General features: G+C 42.0%; 1 protein-coding gene across 1 annotated transcript; it reads left to right on the plus strand.

Annotated features, from left to right (window-relative positions):
- The first annotated feature begins 733 nt into the window (after nt 1-733).
- Nucleotides 734-12,173, plus strand: LOC144013979 (dystroglycan 1-like). The gene is made up of 3 exons (XM_077513427.1): nt 734-1,107; nt 5,931-6,461; nt 8,401-12,173. The coding sequence occupies exons 2-3, from the start codon at nt 6,132-6,134 to the stop codon at nt 10,714-10,716; spliced, it is 2,646 nt and encodes an 881-aa protein (XP_077369553.1). The 5' UTR covers nt 734-1,107; nt 5,931-6,131; the 3' UTR covers nt 10,717-12,173.
- The last annotated feature ends 11,493 nt before the right edge of the window (nt 12,174-23,666 follow it).

The following is a 23,666-nucleotide window of genomic DNA, read 5'->3' on the forward strand; positions in this document are numbered from 1 at the left end:
CCTGATAACGATCCTCACCTGCGATGGAATTGGGAGACATGAAAAACAGGATGGCTGGTGTGCCGCGACGACCAGGGTTGAGAAACACTGAATTAGTTGAACCCAGAGTTGAAAGTAAACATGGTGAAGCTGCATTTAGCTGTTATGCTACACACAAGTGGAATAAGCTGCCAACAAAAGTGAAGTCAGCACCAAGTGTAAATGGTTTTAAATCAAGGTTAAAAAGTTTTCTGACAATGTGTTTTAACATTGTCATTGTATGTTCTTTTAATAATTTTTGAAAGCTACTTTTTTTTCTCCTGTTTGGCTTCCGTATGTCGTTAACTGTTGTTTGTTGATGCTTGTAGGTGTTGTCCTTGCCTGTGTAAAGCACGCTGCTGTGTGTATAAAATGTGCTATAGAAATATTACCTTGTGTTTACCTTGCTATGTCATTTGTAATTTTTAGTATATGCCACAGGCCGCTGAAAAATGGATAGCGGGCTTCTAATGACCCCCGGGCCGTAGTCTTTGTGTTGAAACAGCTTCTAGAAGCTGCTCTAAACATTTTTTTATACTTTTTATTTTTAAAACATTTGTTTTATACTTTTGGAACCATGTCTACGGTGTAGATCGTCATTGTCTGTGACAACTAGTGCTTGAAGTTTGGGGAAAGAGTGAAAAGTGAAATGTAATTTGACCTGGCTTGTCGAGCAGGTTACCTCCAGAGAGGGAGGAGCCATCCTCCGCCTTCTTGGCTGCTCAGTTGGCCCGCCTCAACATGCCTGGTGCCCAGTCGGACGACTGACGGACGCACGGTAGGACAGACAGACAGACAGACAGACAGACAGACGGACGGACGGAGAGAGGCAGGCAGCCAGGGAGGGGTTGCCAGCGACCTCACGATACGCAGCAGTGGGCCGTCTGTTAAATGAAGGAATAGCGCTCACACATGAGCTGCTTCGCCGAGCCCGCGCGTCATTCTGACCGCATCCTGGCCATTCCTTTGCGGGGGAAAGCGCACTTTTGATGGCAATTTGGAAGCCTCGGCGGCGGCGCTTCGTGAAGGCTCGATCGGGTTGGAGACATTACGGCGGCGCGAGGGAGCTAACGTTAGCTCGATAACAAGGTCAGTATCCATTCTGCTTGTGCCACTCTTTCGCATGCCACGTCTTCGAAAAACCCACACTTGTCGTCGCGTTAAATGCTCCTCGTTGTCACCGTTAACGCGGCGCATTTTACTCCAACGCGAAGAATAAACGTGACATTTATCATCATCTTAATTCTGTCGGCGCTAGCCTGCTAGTTAGCAACACTCGCGAGACAACGACCGCTCAGTTCGCTCGGCTCCACTTTTGGTGACGCTTCCTCGGCCCTTTTCCCGACATTGCCCACGGACACGTATGCGAGTGGCCAAGGGGCACGTTCGACCGCGATGTAGATGCGTTTGTGTGCCGATGTGAGAGTCGGATGACTGCAGCAGCGGTTCTCTGCTCTGCTCACATCTCCTCCGCTTAGAATAAAACAGGTGCACGTCTGCTAGCATCGGCCAGAAGCGGAACATGCACTGCAAAAGCGCTGCAGCGCGTTTGCACTTTCCCCGTGTTTTTTGCTCGGTATTCATGTTAGCTCGAATATTCACGCACGCAATGCGTGTCCAGCACAGCATTGAGAAATCAAATTTGGTAATTGTTGCTGGTTTTGTTATTTGGAAAGGGCCCGAACTGAGATTGTAGTCGGACCTAGGGCAAGCGACTACGGGCCTAGTATAACACACTGTGTAGCCAGCATGCGATAACAATTTAATAAATAAAGACAGAATAGACTTACCCCTTTAATATGTATGTATATATATATATATGACGCCATTAAAGCTGAAAATCATGTAGGTGTCGACCGTGTTATTTTTTTTTTTTAATTATTTTTGTTCACTGCCCAAAACGGCGTTTGCTGTTACCAAGTTCCACCATTTATGTTATTACATCTTGAAAGCGCATTTTGGCAATTTTCTGTCATTTCTGACGCGAGTTTTATAGTGGTTTGCTTGATTGTCACATTTCCATCTCCACATCCCCGATTTGAGTGTGTACAATTCCCTAGCTGCATTTGGGCCTTTCAGCTAGTTAACAAGATGGATCATAATCACAGCCAGTTTTCAGATTCAAGTTAAAAGGATTTGCCAAGCATTTGCCAGGCTGCAAATAACCACAATTCTTTTCAGTAAGTACTGTTTTTCTTCCCTTATCAAGCACGAGCGGTTTGTCAACGTGCATCTTTTTGTTTGTTGTTTTGCACCACATGCTCTATTACTTTGTTGGACTGTGTTGTGGAAGGACATGCGAGCCTGTCTTGTGGATGTTTGTTATTCAGCTCAGGCTCTTTGGAGAGGCTGCTGCATGTGCCACGTCAATTCAATTGGCCCTGAGCGCCAACTGTGCATCCAAGATTTAATTATTCGTGATAGTTTTCAATGTTTAACTATCCTTTGAACGACATACAGCAAGAATGTGGAGAAGGTGATTTCACCCCCCCCCCCCCCCCCCCTCCCACTCGTGAAGTGAAATCACCCAGAAGCAAATCTGCCACTGTACTATTTACCATATATCAAACCGGTCGGATGTTTAAAATGAGATTTTAATAAGCGTGCAATAAGCTACACCATAGATTCATATGATCTTTAGCTTTCCCTTGGGACATTTTGGACTACATTGCTCGTATGTTTTAATGCTGTTTTATAGCAGAGCTAAACATTGTAATGAGGATGATAATGAGACACAATTCCTGTATAGTTTTTTTAAATAGATTTTTATGACCCCAGATAAGGTTGCATGGTTATAGCCAAAATGGTAAACATAATTATTTTGATCACTATTATTTGTAACCACTAGTGTTTACAACACTACGAGTACATTACAACAGACAATATTTAAACCGTTTTTAGTGCAAAATGAAACTTTGAGAAGTTAGCAGAAGTTACATTTTGGTTTTGCTAATAATTGCTATAATGAAAACTCGGGTTAAATTCTTGTGTACTGAACTCGTCAACGGGTTTAATGATTTTGGGTTCTTCATTTTTGCTTTTTATTTCACTTGTTTGACTTTTGTTTTGCAAACTCATTCTTTGTAGAATGGGCTTGTTTGTTTATATTATTTTTTGGGGGAACAAGTTCAGGTTTAGTTTTTAATTATTTTTCAACAGTATTACTTTTTGTTGTAGTTGTTTTTGGTATATAAGGTATCAGGTGCAAGATCGAATAAGGTCAGAATAAGTAATAACAAAAGAAAAGCATTTTTACTCTATAAGTAGCCTACTTGTGTACGCAGAAGTTGAAGTGCAAATTGTGGCACATAATGTTGCTTCTAATGTTAGATATAGATCTCATCGAAAATGTATGTACAAACCATTAATGTGAGGCATGGGCTTTGTTTTTATGTTTATCTTCCATAACCTTCTTTCCATAATTGTTAGCAAAAACAAATTTGGGTCTTTGCATGTTGAATGAATTTGGCAACTCCAGAACAATTTGGACTGCCTTACTTTCATTCCCTTTCTCAAGTGGACTTTCAGATTTTGAAGTGCTCCACACATCGCCTCCTTCCACTACTAGCCATTTACTCTGACAATATCTTTGACGGAGTCATAGTCAGATCGGTAGATCAGTAGTTTGATATATGAACCAAAACAAGGACAGCACACATTTCTCGGGGCAAGAAAGTTGAGTTGTTGCCTGATGACGTTGCACTTAATGAATTACAAATCCCAGACCGTTTCTTGAGCTGCATTGTGCTGCCTGGTTGTACAGCTGATGGAGCCCAAATAGATACATTATTGTTATTTTTAAATTGACCCAGAAAGCTGATGTATGAATTAAATTGACAATGATGACAGCAAATGACATTTTTGGTATACTTATAAATTTATATATAAAATGTCATTACAGTTAGCTATTGTGTTTTTTAACACTCATTTTTATCTTATTTTGTTAATGGAAATGTTTTTTCAATTTTCATTGTCATTATTTTGGTTAGCCGTAATAGCCTTGCTTTGTACTAGTTGCATTTGTGAGTGTCAAATAATGGAAAATGGCTGCACTTATTAGCACTCTTTCATTACATGGTTCAGCTGTATCAACACTATAATGTCATGTTGTGTCCCCAGGCCAGTAAGCATTGGTTATCAGTCCGTTCGTTTCATTTACATTTTGTTCTGTTGTGCATTACAATATAAAGTTGCAAAAGTGCAAATCAGCATTATGAAATTGGGAAGTGAGGATTTGTGGCTTGTGCTGGTTATTGCTCATTGTGAGTTAACAGGATGGAATCTAGGCCACATTGTGGAGCGCTTACTTTGATGCTCAGATTGTTTGCTGTGTGTGCTAATAGCCCGAGGTGAGGTGTAGTGCTCATTCGGAATAAAACCCAAGCCTATGGGCAAAACCTATTTTCATGCAAATGTGTTTGACATGAAAGAACAAATTCAGACATGAAACAAGAGGGTTTGGATTCCAAACGGGCTTTTTGAAGATTGATTATTGGTTTTTATGTCTTAAATAACATCTTGGTGCTGGTGTTGGTTGTTGTTTGTATTTTTGAGTAGTGAATATGGCACGCCTAGTGGGTTTTGGGGAACATAGCTGTGTTGTGCTCTTTACTGTGACATACAAGATTTTCTGGTTGTAGACCTTCCTTTAGTGGGCAATTGGACATGACCGGAAAATGATGACCTCAATATAGTTTGTTTAACCCTTCACAGAAGGCGGGATGTAGTTTACACTTCATGGATTGTGGCAGTGATTTCCCCCCTTTTTTATCATAGAAATAAATGAAATGTTATTTTTCATCTAGCCTTGAACCATGAATGTTGACTCTCAAAGCAAATGTCAGGTCTGAGGCTGATGTTTTTGTATCTGGTCGTATTCTCTCCTCTTGGAACCTGAGGATAACAAGTCTTTGGAATTTCATCTACAACAAATGCAACACCTCTGCTTATTTGTTTTAACCAACACATTTTATTTATTTATTTATTTATTTTTTTATTCTCCCCCACGTTCTGGAATCTATTTCTCCTATTAACTCCCTCCCCTCCAAGAATTAACTTTAATTAGCTTGAAGATAAATAATCAACATATATATTTTTGACAATGTGAAATTGATGATATACAGTAATAAGGTTTCTGGAGAATTTTTCTGAGGTGACCTGGTGCCTATTCACTTTGAATAGCGGGAGTCAAATGTTTTTCATATTCAGCATCGTTATATCTTTAAGTAAATATTACTAGTTATTAGTAATACTCAGCCCCACCCTCCAACTTTTGACAACCCAATTTATATCTTGTTTAAGCTATTCTTTACGGGAATGTATTAATCCTCAAGTAGCTAATTGTATAATATTGTCATATACTGAAATGTAATGGCTTAATAATCCCCTATTAACTTGTATTATAGATTTCGCTTAAATTATAGCTCTCTCATGAAAACAAACAGTCCCCTCTTTGAATAGTTTCAAGATTTAGTTCTTTTCTTTTCAGTTTTGAGGTTTAATTTCTTGTCACTATGTTGCTTTTCTAACATACAGCAATGTAGTGACAGCTTCATTTACAGAACTGACAAATTACAAAAAACAATTTGTTTGCGATATTTATTTTATTTTAAAATTCATATTTTTATTAAGTCATTTTAGACTCATGTATTTGTAAAGTTTATATATTGAAAAATAAATCTAAATGTCATTTTTCTCAAGTTCCATTGTTAAAATTAGCATGTATTAGTACAACCAAACACAAAACAGTACCAATTTTTAAGTACCAGTATCCATTATGAGGCATCCGTTCAAATGTGACCCGTATATTTTTATGATGTCGTCATATACGTATGTTGACAACAATGATTTCCTAGTTAATGATTTATATATCTTTCCACCCCAAAGTCATGTTTGTTTGTCTTCTCTTGTAGCTGCCTGGCATGGCTGCCTAACCAGCTGCCAAAGACCTCTCTTGATGGATCCCAGCAGACAACGAAAGGAAAAACACAATCAGTGAGCACAGCCAACAACAAGGGAATCTGACCCACAGCGTATCATCGGACTGACTTCAGTGCATGTGGCCTCTTAAGTGGTTCATAGACATCTGTTAGGCAGCTCAAGGGCCTACTGCTATGCACTATAAAACGGGCGACATGGGCGGCGGGGCAGCCGGGATGTTTCGGACTATCTCGCTGCTAATAGGGCTTCTGATAGCCACGGCCGTGGGAGCCGCGTCGGAACAGCAGGACGCGCAGGTGGAGATGTTCAACATTGAGCTGGAGGCCTCCATGCAGTCGACCGTGCTCTCCGAGATCCAGTCGGCTGCTGCTGCGGCTACACCACAGTCCTCTGTGAACGATGGGGGTGTGCAGACTGGCATCCCAGACTCGTCCGCCATTGTGGGCCAGGTGTTCCAGATGAAGATTCCACTAGTACCGGACAACGGCAGCTGTAATCTCCACGTAAGTGCACTGAGTATGAATTCAGTCTGATTTAGGGCTGGGCAATATGGCTGATTGATTTTGATTTTGAGAGACATGTTTTGTTTAGGGTCGATGCCAATTATTGGGAGTCAAGGAGACCGCTAACCGATACTCATTTGTAGTAAAAGGCAAACAAGCAATTAATAAATCTGTATTACAATAAACAATATCAGACTTATTATACATTAGAAAAAAAGGTAAATGAAGCATTTGTTTTAATTATGTACTCCAATTCCGGGTCTAATCTTAAATATTTTGATGTGCAGTCTAAGTTAACCACAGCAACATAATAAACACAAATTCAGCACAAACATACTTCAAGTCTATAACTCTACTCTAAATCAGCAAGAAAACTACCAAACTAAAGCACCGATTATAGCAATGCAAACAAACCTGTGACTTTACCATTTCATGCCTGGCGGGGCCTCCCCGGCTTCTAAAACACTAGTTCTCAACCCCGGTCCTCGTGTATCCCTGTCCAGCCTGTTTTCCATGTCTCCCCAGCCAACACAGCTGAGGATCATTATCAGGCTTCTAAAACACTAGTTCTCAACCCCGGTCCTCGTGTATCCCTGTCCAGCCTGTTTTCCATGTCTCCCCAGCCAACACAGCTGAGGATCATTATCAGGCTTCTTCATGCAGAGCTTGCTGATTAGCTGATCGTTTGAAACACCTGTGTTGCTTGCAGGATACATGGAAAACGGGCTGGTGAGGGGTTCTCGAGGAGCGCGGTTGAGAACCACTGTTCTAAAACACTGAGGGGAAAACTGCATGTTTACAGTGACCCCCGTCTCCAAGCAACCACAACCCCCACTATGCAGTCATGACATAAACTTTAGCGTTGTCTTTTTTTTTTGTGTGTGTGTTAAAGCAACTCCAAACCTTCTGCATTAGCATCATGTCGCCTGCAGCGTCAGTCAGCAACAAATATCTGTGCATAAACGCAGATAGAGCCAAACATTGGTTCTGACCATCGCAAATATGGTTTTGAAATTATTCTAATTTTGTGTCCATCAGTCTTTGTGGTGGACTTAACAGAGTTAGTGAACTCCCCCCCCCACCCCCCCCACCCCAGAGTTCCCCTTTTTTTTTTTTTTTCAACCACCAACCCACCCGATTCTGTCAACTGAAAATTGCATCACAGTTGCTCAAGGCTGAGGTGATGTCCAATTATGGCTCACCTGTTTTCTGAATTCGCAAGCTGAGCTGTGATTTGTCATTACCTGAGCCCCGAGCAACTGTGATCTAATTTTCAGTTGACAGCAAGTGGCAAATTGGCTGCCCTGAGATGGGTAAAAATGGGTGGATTTCGCTGATTAACTCATATTCCATAAATTAAAGCAACACTTTAAAGCAAGGAATTTTCAGTTTATGTTGGTTATGGTGTCGCCATATTGGCAAAAGCAGTAATGTTATGCTTGATGGTAGACCACATTTCTCATGAGGAGAAGTACATTGCGTCGTTTTATTTTCAGCTCACGCCAGCGAGGAAAGCCGAGCCAATGTTGATCCTTGACTGTCCTTTTATCTGGGTAGCTCCCCCCCCCCCCCCCCCCCCCCAACCCCCACCCACACACACACACACACACACTTTTTTTTTTTTTTTTTTTGGTCTCTGCAGACAGAACTGTTGAGTTGTTTTGCATCTTCTGCCAGGAAAGCAGTAATCATGCGGCAACATTCAAATTGACTTCCGTCTTTGGAACGAATGGGGAAAGGGGGAAGTATGCTATAAAGCAGTCAGCACATTTGTAGTTTTTGTGTGGCAGTGTTCCTACCATCCTCCTCAAAGTTGCTTAGTTCTGGTAAAAATGATACTATGATATTGTTTTTCCGCATATGAAAACTGTAATTTGCACAATTAATGGTTGAGTAATATCACTGACTTGTGCGTGTGTTTTATTTTTTATTTTTTTAGCTCACTGAGATGGGACAGGCAGCATTACCGCAGTGGCTCTATTGGGACAAAGAGAGATGCATTCTGAGAGGCCTGGCCCTGGAGCAAGATAAAGGTGTGTACCATATCGCCGTGTCTGGACCAGACGCACACGAGAAGACGGGCAGCCGAGAGTTTCCCGGCACGGTCTTCTCCATTGAAGTTTACCCCGAGGAACGAGCAGACACGGAACCGTCCCTGCTCGCGCTGCAGTCCGACCCGAGTGGCCTGCAGCCTTTCACTTGTGGCCCCGAGGAGCCCGTCACCGTCCTCACTGTCATACTCGACGCCGACTTGACAAAGATGCTTGCTGAGCAGAGGGTCACCTTACTGACTGTTATGAGGCGATTCTCACACGTCCCCGTTGAGCACATGAGAGTCGTCCCTGTTGTCAACAACCGCTTATTTGACATGTCTGCGTTCATGGCGGGACCGGGCAATGCCAAGAAAGTGGTGGAGAACGGCGTTCTGCTGTCGTGGAAGCTCGGATGCGCGCTCGACCCGAGCAATATCCCCGACATCAGCGTTGTCCAGTCCACTGCAAAGGACGGCACCATGTCAGCTAGACTGGCCTACCCGGTGGTCGGCTGGCACATAGCCAACAAAAAGCCTCATGCGGTGAAACGTGTCAAACGACAGTTGTACAACACCCCCACTCCGGTGCCCTCCTTGCTCCCTCCCACCACGTACCCGGAACCCCCCGTCCGTCTTGTCCCCAGCCCGACTTCACCCTCCATCGCCCCCGCCACAGACAACTCCGCACCACCTGTCCGCGGTCCTTTACCGCTCCCCGTCAAGCCCACCATGAGGGTCCGGGATCAGATAGCCCACACGCCTGTCCTCGGTCCCCCACAACCCACCAGGGCACTGGGATCGACAAGCACCATGCCCATCCAACCTACCATGACCAGACCTACGTTTGTGGAAGCCACCGCTTTACCAACGCCGCCGAGCACCACCAAAAAGCCAAAACCTTCCAGCACAAGAAAGCCCAAGAAGCCCAAAACGTCAACCCCGGCTCCCAGGGAACCCAAGTCTACCACGGCAAAACCACCGAAACGCACCACCACTCCGCTCTCCTTGGCGCCGGACCTCAACAGTATGCCAGAGATCCGCAACCCCATCGACCAGGTCAACGCTTGGGTTGGCACGTACTTTGAGCTGAAGATCGCTCCTGATACCTTCTTCGACAAGGAAGACGGCACGACCGACAAGCTGCGTTTGACGCTGAAGCATCCGCCCAAAGAGGCGGTCAGTGAAACGTCCTGGATTCAGTTCAACAGCACCATCCAGCTTCTGTACGGACTTCCTGAGGAGCAGCACAAGGGCAAACACGAGTACTTCATGTTGGCGACCGATAAAGGCGGGAGGAGCGTCATGGATGCGTTTGAGGTTCAAGTCAACCACTGGTCAACGAACGATAAGCCGCCGGTGGTTTTTGCGGCCCGTTTTCACGGCGACCCAAAAACCCTCAGCGCTGACATCCATAAGAAGATTCTTCTGACCAAAAAGTTAGCGTATGCTCTTGGTGACCGCAACAGCAGCACAGTGACCCTCCAAAACATCACCAAGGGCTCCATTGTGGTGGAATGGACCAACAACAGTCTGCCGCAGACTTCTTGTCCCAAGGAGCAGATTGCGGTTCTCAGCAACAGGATCGCTGATCCGCAAGGCGCACCCAAACCAGCCTTCATCAAAGCCATGGAGCCGGAATTTAAACCCATCAACATCTCCGTCCGCGGCACCAATAAATGTCAGAGCTTCACCTTCATTCCACCGGGAGAGATTCCGCCGGTCCCCGACCTCCCTACCGCCACACCGTCGCCGGGGACGGGCCGTAGAAGCAGCGACGACGTCTACCTGCACACGGTCATCCCGGCGGTGGTGGTGGCCGCCCTCCTCCTCATCGCCGGCATCATCGCCATGGTGTGCTACCGGAAGAAGCGCCGAGGGAAGATGACCATGGAGGAGCAGGCCACCTTCATCAAAAAAGGGGTCCCCATCATCTTTGCCGACGAGCTGGATGATTCCAAGTCACCGCCGTCCTCCAGCATCCCGCTCATCCTCCAGGAGGAGAAGCCGCCGCTCCCGCCGCCGGAGTACCCCAACATGGCCGGCCCCCACAGCACCCTGCTCAACCAGGATTTGTTGGAAGAGTATTCGGTGTATCAAGACGACGATCCCAACGCGCCTCCTTACCAGCCGCCGCCGCCTTTCACCGTCCCCATCGAAGGCAAAGGCTCGCGCCCCAAGAACATGACCTCCTACAGGTCACCGCCCCCTTACGTACCCCCCTAACGCTCACCGGAGCTCCGCCTTTCGGAATTCAGGTGAACCGTAGGGATGCTTGTTGAAAACTAGCGCAGACGTAACTTGACACGAATTTCAATGCCAACATTTTGACCATCACGGATCAGATCATTTTCTTCAGCGCTCTCCTACCGGAGCAAACAAAAGAGATGGAGAACACTTCCATAACTCCATCTCGCTCTCTCTTTTTGTTCTTCAGATCTGCTTTTGACTATTTCCAAATGCTTTGTCTGTTTTGCCGAGAAGAAGAGTCCATTTTATCTCAACGATGTACTATTTCTATTGTATAGAAAATATTAGAGCAGGAGAAACGGAAGCTCGTTGAGCCTCAAAGCTGACTTGCGGCTCTCTCTCGGTGTGCTGTATGAGAGCTGCATCACTCGAATCAGTCCTCGGTTTGCTTTGCGTAGAGTTTCGAGGGGAATTCAACACCACAAGTCAAACTGAAATCATACACATAAATGATTTAAAACAACAAATCAATAATGTCATACATGCTTTGCTTCTTGACAGTACTAGCTTGTTAAATCTTGTACCAGATCTCAACACAAAATTCTAAAGTCAAACAAGTTGTATTTCTAATTGCATTTATAATTTAGTTACAAATAAGATTGTTTTTTTGTTATTTTTGTGCCACTTAACTTGCCGTCTGAGATGTTTTGTGTTGTTGCTAAGGTGACTGTCTTGGGAGGCTGCTAGGTCAACAATGGAGGTGGCCGGTGGAATGCGGCTTCACCACAGGGGGACATTAGAGCACATGTTACACTCCCATACAAGAATTTCCATAACAACCCAACATCACAAGTTTTTTTTTGTTTTTGTTTTTTTAAGAATTCCTCAGTTCCTTTTTGTTTTCAAGTCTCGCCCAATCTGTTTTGGAAGTAGAAAAGGTGCAACGTAATACGCGAGTGTTGCTTGTCAGACGTCATCCCTCCACGGAGATGAGTCATATTTGGGCTGACGGTGTGAAATGTGACAACTCGACTTGTGTCATTCAGTTGAAATGAGTGGAGAGCGCTTGCAGTGCTCCACGTTGCCTCTTGGTGTCGCTCGTGAGGATGTAAATAATTGTGTGCCTGTGAAATTAAAGACCTCCATCATGTTCGTGTTTTAGCAGTCAACCTAGTTGGGAACAGAAGGGCCACAGTGGGAAATGATTTTATTTTTTAATTGTATACTTAGACTTATGATCACTATCATGATAATGAACTTTATAGTGTGCAAAAACGTTTACCTGCCCATCACCAAGAAATAGTATCATCTGAATATGATTACAACAAATCATATGTGAATTATGTACATTTCATACCTGATAGCACCATTAGAAAAATGTAAAAAAAAAAAAAAAAAAAATCTAATGTTTTTACTGAGTTTTTGATACAGTCTTAAACTTGTTTTATGAAGGTATATTAATAAAATGTAATACAATTTGTAAAGCCTCAAAATTTTCTGTTGTCACTCATTGTCGATGTTTATGTTATACGTTAATGACTCAGATGCTTTCCAGACCGCATATTACATCTCTTGCTAAATTACCCACAACCCCCTTGCTACGTCCACCAATCAACTTGAATTTGCCGCCCACCCCCCGTTGCTGGAGTAATTACGTGATCTTTTCTGCTCTCATCTGCCTGACTCTCATTATTCCACATACATATTACACCTGCTAATTAGTAATTATGAGGTGGGTTGGGTTTCGTATTGAATGGTCTCTAATCACGTCTAAATTGGACACCAAGCAAGCTGTGGGCTAGGGGCTCATTTACAAGCAATGTTGACACTGGACTCAAGTGATAATGGATGCAAATAGACAAAATGATTGACCTTTCGCCCCTTGGTGCACAACAGAGCCCCTAATTGGCTCAGCGTGAGTTAAATTGGTGTTAACTGCAATGATTGAGGCGTAGCAGCCTGCAATTAACTGGCAGAAAGAGTCTCAATACACATACTGCATATTTACATATTTTTAAATATTTATTTATATATATATATATATATATATATATATATATATATATATATATATATATATATATATATATATATATATATATATATTTATTTATATATATTTATATATATATATATATATATATATATTTATTTATATATATATATATATTTTTTTTTTTTTTGTCCATCTCAGGGAACAGGCCATTTTGCCACTTGCTGTTGTGTGAAAGTTGCATCACAGTTGCTAATGGCTCAGTTTGCGAATGTCACGGCTCACCTGTTTTCTAGGTTTGCTCATGTGACGTTCGCAAGCTGAGCCATGAGCAACTGTCATATATATTGTTTTTAGTAGACAGCAAGTGGCAAAATGGCCGCCACTTGAGATTGATAACAACGGGTGGATTCTGCTCCTATGCTGCATTCGAGGATGGGGTGATGGTCGGAAGTCGTACTTTTCCGAGTTCAAACCAGGAAGTGTGTGCGGGACCGCCCTCTTGAACTCGGAAATTCCACTTACGAAGTCGGAGAAAAAAAAAAGGACCCCGACTTCACCGACGGACTACAAGTGCCGTCACTCTACTATGGCGACCACATACTGTGAATGGTAAAACACAATTTACTCGAGTATAAAACTAGATAGCCTTCTTCATTCATAAATATTCGACACAACGACACGTAATACAACGTACAGCATGCCGCTATCTCCCTGCATGAAATTATACGGTGAATTACTGAACTGTATGGAATGATTATGAAATAAGATAAAAACAATAAATGAAGCAAAATTGCAAGAAGGCAGGTCAAAATGAGTTTTGAGGACCAAAATAAAAAACAATTTGTCACTATCTGCCATTTTGGTTGTTTACTTCCGCCTCGAACGCTTTCAGGTCGGAACTGGGAAAAACCAACTTGGATATATCCGACTTCTGACCATCCTTGATATATAGTAATATATAAATATAAATAGTAATATAGTAAATAGTAAAATAATTCATCAAAAATTGTGCTTTATTATTGCCTCTCTCCTTGACATTTACTCTAAAATTAAACATAAAATGAAGAGACTACACCTTCTGTATTTGAAGCAAGTTCTATACCAAACTGTCTAAAACAGAGGTGCCCAAGTCTGGTCCTCGAGAGCCCCTATCCGGCCTGCTTTCCATGTCACCCTCCTCCAACGCAGCTGAATCCAATGATCAGCTCATCAGCAAGCTTTTTGCAGAAGCCTGATAACGATCCTGGTCGTGAATCAGGTGTGTTAGTCGAGAGAAACATGGAAAACAGGCTGTGTAGGGGCTTGGACTTGAGCACTGCTGGTCTAAAAGAAAGACCCCACCAGTTGAACGCTAGAACTAATTAGCTGTAGTGCTTTAAGCGATGGTTTGAAAGATCTTTCTAAACTGTCAGTACATGCCAGTGGTTTCATAATACGATGCAATTAAAGAAACTCTTTTTCAAACGGACCTTTTCATTAGTTGATTTTCAGAGGAGAATTTGTTTCGTTGACATGTCAGCCTGACCCAGAAAACAGGAGACTGCAGACAAAGCTCACTTTTGACGGATACACTTGGCGCTGTGTATGCAACTCAATTATTGTGGTTTTAGTTTGCAGTGGTGGGCAACTGCATTAAATAGAGATGTTTCTGTTTGGTTACTCAATTATAGACACCAGTTAAAATATTATGTGCAGCTCGCAGTATAATGCAGTACAGTATCCACTCCACAGTCCACAGCACTGTAAACTCTCCAAGCACAGTCATAAAAACTTAAAACTAATGCAGTGGTCTCTTGAGAGATGAATTCAATTTGTTTTATGACTGTGCTCATAACTCAACACGGATGAACGGATGGAAATGCCATTAATCATTCCAGTCTCGCTGGAAAAAAAAAGTGGCCACTTTTGTGTTTTGTCATAAGAAAAAAAAGTTATTTATTTATGTATTTATAAAAAACAAACAGTGTAATGAATTAAGCCATTTGCGCATTATGACGACTTCATCGTGCCTCCTGGTGTACATGGTTTGGCCACCGCAGGGCAGTATAAGACATACAGACAAACGAAGTGTTTCAACAACTGTAAGCGATTCAGTAAACTACAGTAATATTTGGTCATTTTTCCAACAGAGGATAAAGAGTATGCCTGTGAGTATTATTACACTGTCTTTACGAAATTTTATATTTTCTATATTGTGTATATCTATAGATCCTTCCAGCTGACATCAGTGCTTAGCTTCCTGCGCCTCCCGGGGGGGGGGGGGCAAACATCCCATAACAAATGAATCTGGAGAGTTTGATTTTCGGCGAGCGTTTTCGTTAAAAGGTGGAACTATGTCAAGTGTCACAAAAAAAAACGTCCCTAGTAGGACACTACATTAATGCGAATCATTGAAACCAGTCGTACCTTGAAACCGCTAGCTACAAAAAAATAGTTGCGTCGTAGTTTCACGCTAGCCACCGTGCTAGTCCTTCACTCCTCACTGTATTCCGCCTGGTTTATAATCACTGCCGGCAGCCGAAAGAATGCTCTCATCTCTCTTTGAGCCATTAGAGCAGCCGTCGGCCGCGCACAAATTCACCATAGCATTGGTAGCTGATTTATCAGCTGTTTGACCTATGTTCTAGCTCACACTGATTGTTTTCTAATTCATTCGCATTGACGCCCTGCCCCCACCGCAAGGGGCACACTTCAACACACGAGAAGGGCTATAATGTGTTGATGCACCATTTCACCTCTCGCAAGATGAATTCTCGTGGTATTTGTGAGTTCACAAACTTCATTCAACCACTGGTGGTTCGGACCAATCACAGAGCAACATTGTGTTTAGGGGCGGGATATGCAACTGTGACAAAACCAGGAAGCCAGCGCCGACGCAGGGGCTAACAAACAAACAAACCCAACATGGACGAACGAACGCTACAACTAATTCTGTTCTTGCAGAATTACTCACCGTTTCCTTGTTGAATGTTGAACAGCGAGAGGCGCTTCTTGCATTTCTAGCTGGTAAGATGTTTGTGCTTTTCCCCCCTTCGACAAGAATGAACACGAAATTTTCACCCGTGGCCGTGATTGGTTAAAACAAATGTGTAGAATGTCACATCGTCCAATCAGCTCGAATTATTATACATAATGTCCCGCCTCTTCCCGACAAAATTACTGTGGAGAGGTACCAGATGGATATGTAATATCTATCTGGCTATTGCCAGCTTACCGTTTTGTGTACACGCCATCAGACCACCACCAACTACATGCTAGTCGTTAGCATTAGGGCTCCAGGTGGAGGAGTCGAACCGTTGGCGTGGGTTCACTTCTCCGCCTGGGAGACCATGTGTGGCTTACGTGATGTAAGATTGTGTGAGTGGGTTGGTTATTTAAAAAAAAAAAAAAGTTGTTAGCATTACTACAGTGTTTGCCTTTATTTGCTAGCATTAAGCTACTGGCCTTAGAGGCAAATTTATGTTTTTAAAAGCACTGTGTATAATAATAATTAGAGTACAGCAGTTATATGATATAAGTTTAATGCTTTCTGTGACCGCACTCACAACTCAAATCATCTTTCCCCATTCAAACAAATGGAAATTCCATTAATCCGTCCCAGCTTTCCCCTCAAAACAACTACAAGAAATGTAATATGTTCATTGAAGCGTCTCACCTCCACTCAGATCATCAGTGCAGTTTCAATTAATCAATTGTTGTAAAGACTATATGACCGAGTGCTATCCATCTACATGTGTTTCTGCACTGTTGAGGTTTCATTCGTTGCACCTTTGTTTAGCCTTAGTATTATAGTGGACTGAAAGTCAGTCATTTAGTTTGTAAAGTCGGGTTACTCGTATCTCAAGACCTTGGTTCGCTGTGTCAATCAAAAGTGAACATTAGCATCTTTTTAAATTCACAACATTTGATGGAGCTATAAAGTGGTCAGCATAGTGGCTGGTCAGTGTATATTGTTAGTGACTATTTATACTCTGGACAAAGACAGTCTAATTGCTGCTGAGTTCACAAATGGAGTTGAACGAATCGATATTTGTGGCTGATAGTAGGTAATGAGGTTGTACCCAGGTATGGATTTAAGGCTATTTTATGCCCTGCCACTCTCCCACATCAGCCCGACTACCACCACACTCGTTAATAATGCATCACAAGTGAGAGTTAATGTAGGAGATAATAAATGCATGAAGAGGCCGCGACGGCTGATGTGTTGATGTTGACGTGCTTTGTTTTTTTTCACTGGCTCATTCTGTAGACGCAAACCAGCACCGGCCACAGACGTTTTGTTGCACAATTGAATGAAAGGAGGTTGTATCTCATTACCAATACATTACTTCAAGACAGCCACAACACTATTCAAGCATGTTTTTGAGAGCGCATCCCAATTAGGCCCAGACAGCCTTGCCGGCCTCTCAGCGGAAACAAATTCGTTCTCGAGCACAGGATTATTGACCAAAACTTTTCGCTTGATTAAGAAAAAGACTCATTCTGTGGAGTGCAGGAGGCGGCGGTAATGCGATGCGCAAACTCTGCGGTGCAAATGGCAAAGCTGCGTGATGGTAGGTGGCGCCGCACGATACGGACAACGGCGTAATAGGCCTCATTAGATGCCCGAAGCTCGGCAAATGGGACTCTGGCTTTCCCATTAAGATGAGAGCACAATAGGATGCAAAGTGCCGAATGATGAATGCTAATTGGCAGACGAGGAGTTTCATATACGATAGTTAAAGGCTGCACAAAAATATCTGGCCTCATACGAATAATGCACACTTGGTAGTCAATGCATGGGTCATTTTCATATCACTTGCATAATAGTAAAGAGATAGCCCACTGAATTTTATTTTCAAATTAAATAATTTTACGGATGACAGTAATTAAATGATTGGCAGTTATCATTCAAAAAGTAGTAATTGTTTCTAAGAAAAAAAAAATCCAAAGTAATATTTAAATGTAAAAATGCCTTTACCGTTATGTGTCACAAATAAAGTTTCATGATTTGCAGCATGTTTTCGAAAGCTGCTGATTTTTACTTTGCTACTGTTTCATTCTCTCATTGCAATACACCAGAGGGCTCTGTGTGAGCTCACGTGCCAAGATGAGGCAGCCATTTTGAATTCACACAATAGCAGTCAGCAAAACAGATGTTGTGTCTGAGTTATGTATAACTTTTTGAAAGTGTCGGAACTCTGTACTCTTGTTTATGATTGTATTACAACAGGATTTTTATTGTTGCAAACTTGCAATGATTAATTTGGATTAATTATGAACATGTATCTGCAGAGTTTCAGCAGCCACACATGGTAATCCTGCACTTTTGTCTTTACTTATGCAAGAACTGTTATTTCAATGGGCCACCAACTTTTGCCCTGTCCGTGACAATTTCCTTTACCGTGAGTGGCTAAAATTTTAACCCCTTATCTTGAGGGCAATTTTGATGAAAACGTCTTTAAAAAACATTAATATTAATAATAATAATAATAATAATAATAATAAAGGTGCACCCAAAGTAAGTTTGAAACTGTTCCTCATTTGGAGAATCGGCGTATTATTATTTTTTTTAGATAACCCTTAGAATTTCTGCCACCGGTGGGACGTCCGCATGATAAGGCCTGGGGTAACAACTTCTTGTAAATAATGTATTTATTTATTTATTTATTGGGGGGGTCATATGAGACATTTACACATACAAAACCAAGGCAGCATAAGAAAATTAATTAATTAGAAATGAGATTTTCCTGGTCTGTTGTGTGCTTATGTTACTGATAAAATGATGTGAAAATGACCCACCTATGTTCTAAAATTACTGAATGATTCTGAATGTGAATATTTGCCAGATAACATTGTATCCGCGATTGCAGTTGGGCAAATAGTGAACATCCATCCATCCATTTTGTTGACCGCATATTTCTCACAAGGGTAAATAGTGAACATTTCATTTAAAAAACTAAAACAAGGAAAAGAGGCCTGATGTAGTTTAATGGCACTCCCAGATGAGTTTTACTCACAAACTAAATATAAACATTTACACGTTATATAGTTTAAAACAGCAAACGGCCTGCTACCTTAATGCTAACATCAATGGAAAATGTTTTTGACATGCATATGTTTTCATGGACTTAGAATTGAAAGTCTAAAAATGTTCTTTACAATAGTGTTCTATGCATCCCCGCTACTTTAAACACTATTCTGATTAACATCACATTTGTGGAACGTGAGGTAATTAAGCAGCAAAGTCCAGCTGTTTTTATCCATCTCAGGGCAGCCATTTTGCCACTTGCTGTCAACTGAAGATGACATCACAGTTGCTCATGGCTAGGTAACAACCAATCACAGCTCACCTATTTTCTGGGTTTTGGATAGCGTGATGTTCGCAAGATGAGCCTGCCTGGCACCGTGATGTCAAATGTTTAACTGTATTTGTTTTTACCCATGTACTCAAAAGGTTACAGAAATTGCAGTATATGTGATTAAAAAAAAAAAAAAAAAAAAAACACAAAAAAAATTTCTTTTCTCAAGGCACCGCTATGGTTTAAAGTACACATTAAAAAAAAAACAAAAAAACATTAGATGTTCTGTACAACACTAGCACAGTAATCACAGTGGCCTCTTGTGGGAAAGTCAAGTGTGTTTGTTTTATTTTTTTGATGACTCCTCGAGGAGCAGCTCTTCCCTCTTCCTTCCCTCAGTCTCACGGGCCACTAGGTGGCAGTAGCAGCACACCCACCGTGTCAAAGCACAGCCAGACAAACAACAAGCAGCCCCAAGCTGTGGTAAACAAAATCCAAACCTGCGATTATCGTTTATCAGCTGCAAGGCATCAACATCTTATCCAAACATAGGTTTATTTCAATGGGAGTAATATGCAAAGTAATAAAGGTATCATTAATATTTGCTATTTAATCAACTCCGAGATGATTTATTTGCATCTAGAAGCGAGGAACCCAAAAAGGAGTCTCCTAAGACGCCCTCATAATTAGACAACGTGGGGAAAACAGTGCGCTTCCACATTTAGATGGAGTAAGTGTGCGCTAATTGCATTTTGCCCCTTATCTCCCAAACTGGATTCGTTCCAAAGCCGTGATGGAAATCCTCCTCTTCACTTGTGCGAAGAACAAACATGTTGGGAGGCTTCCCTCGCTCGCTCTCACGTGCCATGTTCTGACGACAACATGGATGCGTTTGCATGTGCGTCACAGCTGGGAGGAGAAACGGCAGCACTGAGGCCAGCTCGCCTCCCGGATAAACGCCTCGGAGACGTCATCCGCCCGACTCCACAAGATCACAGCACGTGTTTCTTGTACTCCACTTGTGTCCGGCGGCAGCCTGATTCCGTCAGAAGTCGTCGCCCCGGGTCGTCGTGTTGAGGCCAGATAACACTCGTCTCCAAACAAAGCGTGAAGGCGTCTCGCTGTGCAGCTGCCTTGTGCCTTGTCAACCTTTGACAGGCTTTTTTGTCATGTGCCGTCTCGTGTTGGAGCGCAAGAGGCAACGTGGCTCAACAGGCCGGCCCGTATTTTTGTTTCGCGTACGTTTCTGTGAACGAGCCCATTCCGGTGCCAATGAACGGTTTGGAATTGAACGCAGTTCATTTTTGTTCAATGGTGGCAGTTTTTTTTCTAGTAAGACTACAAGCAGAAAACCCAGGTAAATACACCGTAAACGAGCCTTGACGGGAAACGCCACGAATTGGTAACCCCAGCAGCCACCAACAGTCACAAGACGCATAAGTCATGAATATACATTGCGTGCTTGCCCAACGTACGCCGCTGTGTGTTGTTAATGCTTGCATTGCAAACGCAGAGTGTGCGATTCTCCTATCCCGAAGCGTCCTTTAAGCTGCTTAATGACACCCTAGTTGGACTTTATTTACACAGAAGAAGAACTGCACGCCATTAAATGCAAAATATGCTTCGTTCGTGAAACATCGCTCTAGCGCTAATGCTAAAGTTAATTGAGGATCCCATTCAAATGCTAAAAGAAATTAGCATCATCTTTGGGTGTGATATTCCTTCAAATAATGAATATTCCCTCACAAATGCTGTGGAAACACATACCCACAGGTACAAACGATAACACTACTCAAAGGCACAATTTTTTTCCCGATCTGTGAAAGACGAGTTATATTAAACTCATTCACTTCCAGCCATTTTCACTGAAGGAACCTCCTTCACTCCCGGCTGTTTTACTGGATGTTGACAAATTTTGCAAGGCCGACAGATTATTGTGTTCTATTGCTATAAAAACATGGAACCTACCAAAAGAAAGATTAGAGTCCCTTCTTTCATCAGGAAAAGAAAAGTACATTTCGATCCATTTCCGTTTTGCAGCAATTAGCATTTGAATATAGCTAAGTTTCATCATCATTCACAAATCTTCTTCGACTTGTGGGGAAGCAGCTTGTTTTCATCATGGCCCTGGTTGATCTCTTATACTATGTTGCCACCTACTGGCCGTTTTTATAATTACTACCATTTTCTTCACCCTTTCTCTGCAGTCGTGAGGCTGCAACAAAGCCTTCTTTAGCATAAGAACCATAAACGTATAAATACGTCTTTGGGATACTTAATACATTTAAAATAGAACGTATTTATACATTTTTGGGAGCAAATTAGTTAATGGACTCGTGAACTTAGTTTGAAAAGTTAAAATTATGATCTATGAACTTTCCCAACACTGACTGAGACTAGCAATGCTAATCATCAGGCTATGTGCTATTTTTTAGCATTAAGCTAGTGGTTTTGTACATGTTGCAGAGCTGTTTGATATACACACTTTGTTTTGTTTTGTTTTTAAAATTGTTTACCACTTGCCAAACTGCTGCTGAATCAAGTTGAATTCACTGCTACCATTCAGCGCTCATATCGCAAGTCTGCGCTCGCATGTCAAAGCAAAGAATTGCCTGAATGACAGCTTAGAAACTCCCAAATTGGGTCACTTGAATGTCAAGGCACTAGTGCATCGTGACAAATGTCCAGCGAGTCGAACCTTTTGACTGCTTAACAGAGAAAGATAGAAAAGAAAATATCGTGTATTAACAGGCAGACCGATTGTCATCGCAAGGCAACGTGTGAAGTGGGATTTTTCTTGTCATGTCATGTGGAAATGTAGTCAGGTCATCTTCAGCTGTTATTACAGTCCATTAACTCCTTTGTGAAGATACATAATTGATGCAGCCTTTGGGTAGAGTTTAATCAAATGGAGAGCTCTTTACACTCCACTGCCAGCTAAAACCCACATACGCAATCCGCAGTGAGCACAATAACACAAAATTGAGACGTATGATGCCAAAAAGTCCGCCTTCACGTCGCGCTCCTATTGGAGCAATTAGGCGACATAGGAAAGGGACACTATGGAAAGCCGTCCTATTGGTTCCATATGCATCTCCTAACTCGGCGTTGGCTGCTCTTTCAAATAAAAGTGAGCGCTGCCGGCGGCAGGAATGAGGAGATTCATTGTTGCGGCGATGCTCCTTAAAATCAAGGGCTTAAATTTCACAGCCTGTGTGAAATTGTCAACCGCTGTTTAAGCCACAGACGATGTGCCTCGGTTTAAACGCAGTTGACTTCTGCTTCTGCCTTAAACCCAAACCATCATTTGATTCCGCAAAGTGTGCCACTCCAAATCTGCTCGGCTCGAGTGGAACACAGCCGGCCAGCCCATTAGGCCATGTAGGCAAAGGCGGCGGCCGCCGAAGTGGCCTCCAGCATGCATCACAAAATCGGGAAAATTTCACTTTCAATATAGTGCATACGAGTTGTTGTACTTCACACTTTTTTTTTCTTTTTTTTTTTTTTACAATACTTTGGGCTTGAAAAAACAAAAAAACAAAAAAAGGCTTCTAAAGGAAAAATAATATTGGCTTCAATATATTTATTGATCTTCCCAGTTGAAGTTTATGTTATAGCTCAACAACAACAACAACAACAACAACTAAGATAACTTTAGGTCCGCTAGCTTTATGCTAACACATAATGGAAACTTCATAGACTGGCTTACAAACAGCATTAGCATTGCAGTGTCATAACATCTTAATCAATGGACATTTGAGCACAAATGGTGGAGTAAACTTAGTGTAGATTCAATGTGTGTGTACTATAAAATTGTAGATAATTTTTGATGTGACTAGAACATTTTAAATATATATGTCAAAAAGCCTATAGAAGGAAAAAACTGCATACTATAAAGGAAAATACTGCATTATCTGCAATCAACATTGTATACTAATCTGTAAATAATCTTTCAAATCATAAATGAACCTTAAAGTGGGTGCTGGATAAATCTTGCCTTAGGGTCCCCCATTGGGAACGGCCAACCCTGGAGTGTAGTCACATTCTTCATGTAGGCAAATCAAAACAAATGTGCCAGATAGTCTCGAGATTAGCAAGGTCAGAGGTTATGCCACTTTTTTTTTTTTTTTTTTAAAGGAAATTACAAGATTATTTTGTTTTCAATGCTCTTTGCTTTACCTGCAACATACAAAAACAAAACATGTTTAAAATAAAGATTTTTTTTCTTTCAGGAGTTATTTATATATACACACACAGATATTATATTTTATGATTATTTTTTTATTTTTTTAATTGAGCATGTTACCCTGTGCAGCCGCATGTTACACATGCCAGAAACCACCACTTATTCTATATTGGGCATGAACATAAAAAAAATAAAATAAAAATCGTACCCTGCGTGTGCAGGTTACATTCTTCCGAAGATTAAACAAACAAACCAAAACAAAGCCAACTATGCACATGAGTGCGACTGGTGAAGAATCCTTTTGCCAGCCCTATCACTGATTTGGAGCAGGTGCACACATTGACAGGCAAGTCAGTTGTGAGAGGAAAGTGCAGGGCTGCCTTGAACCCAGTTCTATTTATAGAGTACTAAAAAAAAAAAAACAGCTTTAACAAAGGGTGGTACATAAGATTGAACATAAAAACAATAAAATGAAATAACGATAGGTGCTAGAGAATAAAAGATCAGTTTACAGCCAAATCGC

Source organism: Festucalex cinctus, chromosome 2 (assembly GCF_051991245.1).
Source record: "Festucalex cinctus isolate MCC-2025b chromosome 2, RoL_Fcin_1.0, whole genome shotgun sequence".
NCBI lineage: Eukaryota > Metazoa > Chordata > Actinopteri > Syngnathiformes > Syngnathidae > Festucalex > Festucalex cinctus.